Raw genomic sequence first — 4,301 nt, 5'->3', positions numbered from 1 at the left:
GTGTTCGCAGTCGATTGCTGATTCCTGAGTCAGTTCCTCACGTTATGGCCACGCTTCAACGACTCTATGGAAGACCAGAAATTATAATTATGTCACTCCTGAAAAGAATGCGCGAAATTTCCTCCCCCAGAGGAGATGATCTCAAAACGTTGATCAAGTTCGGCATGGGAGTGGAGAATCTAGTTGATCATATGATTTTGGCGGACCAACAACAGCACATTAGTAATCCTATGCTATTGCAAGAGTTGGTAGATAGGCTTCCGTCGAATCTGAAGTTGCAGTGGGCATCATACAAACGAAACTACTATGTTGTTAATTTAGCCTTTTTAGACTTTCAACGATTTTATGAAGGAACTTGTCATGATGGCAAGTGAAGTAACACTTCAAGTAGATCCGGGGATGCAGATTCCGGGAAAATACGAGAAATGTAAGCGGGAGAACACCGCAAAGGAGAAGCTTTTCGTGCACCAACAAGCACCAATGGTGCCTAGACCGTCCGGGAGCAACACTGCTCTGAGAGAAGTAGCTAGTCCTGAGAGCAAGCCCTGTTTACACTGTGACAAATCAGACCATCGTATCGCGGAATGTCCAGAGTTTAAGAAGCTGAGTTTGGATGATCGATGGAAGGCAATGCGACAAAAGGGATTATGTCGACTGTGTTTGATACCTCACCGATCCTGGCCGTGTCGCTCCCAGCGAGAGTGCGGAATAGGAGACTGTCGCATGCGTCATCACCCTTTGCTGCACACGAAGAAATCAGAAACGATTACGCCTTCACCATCAACACCAACAAATAGAAATATTGCACATCAACATCACCACTCCTTCACATCATCTGCGTTGTTGCGGTATCTTCCTGTCACACTGTACGGAAACGGGAAGAGCGTGAACGTATACGCGTTCCTCGACGATGGGTCCTCGTCAACCATGTTGGAAGTGGAAGTGGCGAATCTGCTAGAAGTAAAAGGGCCCAGTGAGCCCCTGTGTTTGTGCTGGACGGGAGATGTTAAGAGAATCGAGAAGGGATCGCAACGTGTAGAGATAACCATTTCAGGACTGAGCGAGAAAACAAGTTTTCCATTGAGAGCGAGGACCGTCGAGCAGCTCAAACTGCCCAGTCAAACCGTAGCTTACGACGAGCTTTGCGAGGGATATCCACATCTCAGAAAATTACCAATGCGGGGATACACAGATATCACTCCTCAGCTGATTATCGGGGTAGACAACGCTAAGTTGCTCAGTGCGCTCAAGAGTCGAGAAAGTGGTACTGGAGAGTTAGTCGCTGTCAAAACTCGGCTGGGATGGTGCATTTACGGACGATGTACTACCGCTAAGAGTCCTGTGGAGTACGTAAATGCTCACGTGGAGCAATGTGCAGAAGAGGCTGAAATCAACAGCTTATTTAGGCAGTTTCTAGCGGTGGATGAATCGAGTATTCAACACAGTCCTGAATCGGAAGAAGACAAGCGTGCCATGGAGATTCTCCAGAACACCACTCGCAGGGTGGACAGCAGATTGGAAACAGGACTGTTATGACGCTATGACGAACCGTGCTTTCCGAATAGCTACCCAATGGCAGTGCGCAGAATGGAAGCGCTCGAAAGAAAGTTGGCTAAAGACCCAGAGCTTGACGAGAAAGTAAGATTGCAGATTGCAGAGTATCTTGAAAAGGGGTATGCTTATCGGATAACTCCAGCAGAAATGGAGTCTACCGACCCTAGACGTGTCTGGTATCTACCACTTGGGGTAGTAAGAAACTGTGCTCACGTGGTTGAAGTCCGAAACTCGACGATACCACCAGTTCGTCGGCTTCCGGGTAGGAGAGATCCTCAGTACGACTACCGTGAGCGAATGGCGGAAAGTACAGTCGAAGATTAACATCGCCGATCAAGCGACGAAGTGGAGAGATGGACCCAGTTTCAATCCTAACGACTGGTGGTATACAGGCCCAGCATTCCTGATGAATCCAGATGATAAGTGGCAAAAGGATGATTCGGAAGAGTTTTCGACGGAAGAAGATTTGCGAGCTGCTTTCCTGCACCATCGAGTTTTGTCGACACCAATTCTTCAGTACTTAAGATTCTCAAAATGGAAGAGATTTCTGCGGTCGACTGGATTCGTCGTCAGGGCAATGAAGCGGTTCCTGGGGCTACATGCGATAGGCCCACTCTCACAAGAGGAACTACAGCAAGCCGAGACGCTGATATGGCAGCAGGTACAACAGGAAGAATACACGGATGAACTCGCAATACTTCGCTACAATAAAGATAATCCGGATATGGAGTCAAAATCGGTTGACAGAACCAGTGCATTGTACAAGTTGAGCCCGATGCTTGATGGTGATGGAGTTCTACGCATGAATAGTCGGATTGGAGCAGCGCCAATAGTAACCAACGAAGTAAGATTTCCGGTTCTGCTCCCGAAAAGTCATCGAGCAACGGAGTTGCTTGTAGCTGATTACCACGCACGTTTTCTACACAGTAACCATGAAACGGTAGTGAACGAGTTAAGGCAGCGGTTCTATATTCCCCAGCTTCGCGTGGTCGTTAGGAAGATTGCCAAGCAGTGCCAATATTGTAGGGTACATAAGGCGGTACCTCATCCACCAATCATGGCACCACTTCCAGAGATTCGGTTGACTGCTTTCGTTCGTCCATTCACGCATACTGGTGTGGACTACTTCGGTCCTGTATTTGTCAAGCAAGGTCGCAGCCTGGTTAAGCGCTGGATAGCGCTTTTTACTTGCCTGTCCATCAGAGCAGTGCACCTCGAGGTTGTTCATGGTTTGTCTACCCAGTCGTGCGTGATGGCTATCAGAAGGTTCGTGGCACGAAGGGGATCACCATCAACGTTCTGCTCAGACAATGGGACCAATTTTATTGGAGCAAGCAATATACTGCAGGAACAGCTCAAGATCACCAATGAACACTGCGCTGCTACCTTCACTAACACGAATACGAGATGGTTGTTCAACCCGCCGTTGACGCCCCACATGGGAGGATCATGGGAGCGCATGGTCAGATCAGTGAAGGTGGCGATGACGGCAATTTCAGAGCATCCACATCACCCCAGTGATGAGGTTTTGGAGACAGTTGCGCTGGAGGCTGAGTCGCTGGTTAATTCTAGGCCACTAACCTACATCGCATTGGATCATGCTGAGCAGGAGGCTCTTACGCCGAACCACTTCATGCTCTACGGTACGCAAGGAGTCAACCAACCCTGCCGAGAGCTGGTGGATTACACTACGCTGCGGGACAGTTGGAAGCTTGCCCAGTATCTTGTGGATACCTTCTGGAGACGCTGGGTACATGAATATTTACCCATGTTAACCCGGCGCACCAAGTGGTTTCAGCTAGTAAGACCTTTAAAAGCCGAAGACTTGGTGGTCGTGGTAGACGAAGGTAGGCGCAATGGATGGCTTCGAGGACGAATTCTTGATGTGGTGTCAGGAAAGGATGGACAAGTGCGGAGAGCAGTGGTGCAAACATCCAAAGGAACGATCAGTCGTCCAGCAACGAAGCTGGCATTCCTAGAGGTTCGAGCTAGCCGAGAGATAGGAGAGGCTTGTTTGAGCGAACCGGAACTACACGGGCGGGGGGATGTTGCCGCACCCACTGTGCCGTTACTACCGGTTACCAAGTGAGTCCCGATTACGCCCTTCACAAATGAAAGTGTAATGTTTACCAGGAGAAACGTCAGATGAAAATTAAGATGAAGAGAATGAAAACAATCAATAGATTGATAGAGTGAATTGAAGTGATAGAAAATTGAAATTAAAAGGAAAGCCATAGTTTGAAGAAAGTAGAAAGTTTATGAAAATTATTGAATCAAAGAGTTGAAGCAGATAACGAGAAAATAAGTAGAAACCGGAGGAATTGAGGAAAGAGACAGAAGAAAACCAAATGTAAGAATTATTCATATATGAAGAATTGTTCATTAATCTAAAAATTAATAAATTCTAGCTTAAAGCTGTGTTACTATATACGTAGCTAAAAAGAGGTTTCACTCTCATCGTTCTCCTGAAATTCGTCCGGCAACATATGACAATTGTAAAAAACATCAAGTATCAAACCAAAAAAGGCATTTATTTGGCTGCCTATACGTACATGGTATACTCTGATTGAACCAAATGTAGCATTTTTTTTTTAGGTTTTGTTCACTATGACTTACAATTTCGAAATGTTTCTCAATCAATCAACAGTTGTCAGTCAAAGTGTGCCACTCTGTTATGAAAATTAGAGAGAGAAGGGGTGTGATGTTAGAACTGCATACACCTTGGTTGCGTTCAGCATAATAGTCTC

The 4,301-nt window shown here is 46.6% G+C and overlaps 1 protein-coding gene across 1 annotated transcript; it reads left to right on the top strand.

The window, feature by feature from the left end:
• Positions 1-1,587: 1,587 nt before the first annotated feature.
• Positions 1,588-3,643, top strand: LOC129764175 (uncharacterized). The gene is made up of 2 exons (XM_055763021.1): positions 1,588-1,638; positions 1,778-3,643. The coding sequence occupies exons 1-2, from the start codon at positions 1,588-1,590 to the stop codon at positions 3,641-3,643; spliced, it is 1,917 nt and encodes a 638-aa protein (XP_055618996.1).
• The last annotated feature ends 658 nt before the right edge of the window (positions 3,644-4,301 follow it).

This window comes from Toxorhynchites rutilus, chromosome 2, assembly GCF_029784135.1.
Source record: "Toxorhynchites rutilus septentrionalis strain SRP chromosome 2, ASM2978413v1, whole genome shotgun sequence".
NCBI lineage: Eukaryota > Metazoa > Arthropoda > Insecta > Diptera > Culicidae > Toxorhynchites > Toxorhynchites rutilus.
Note: the sequence above shows the minus strand (reverse complement) of the source record. Positions and strands in the feature narration are given on the sequence as shown.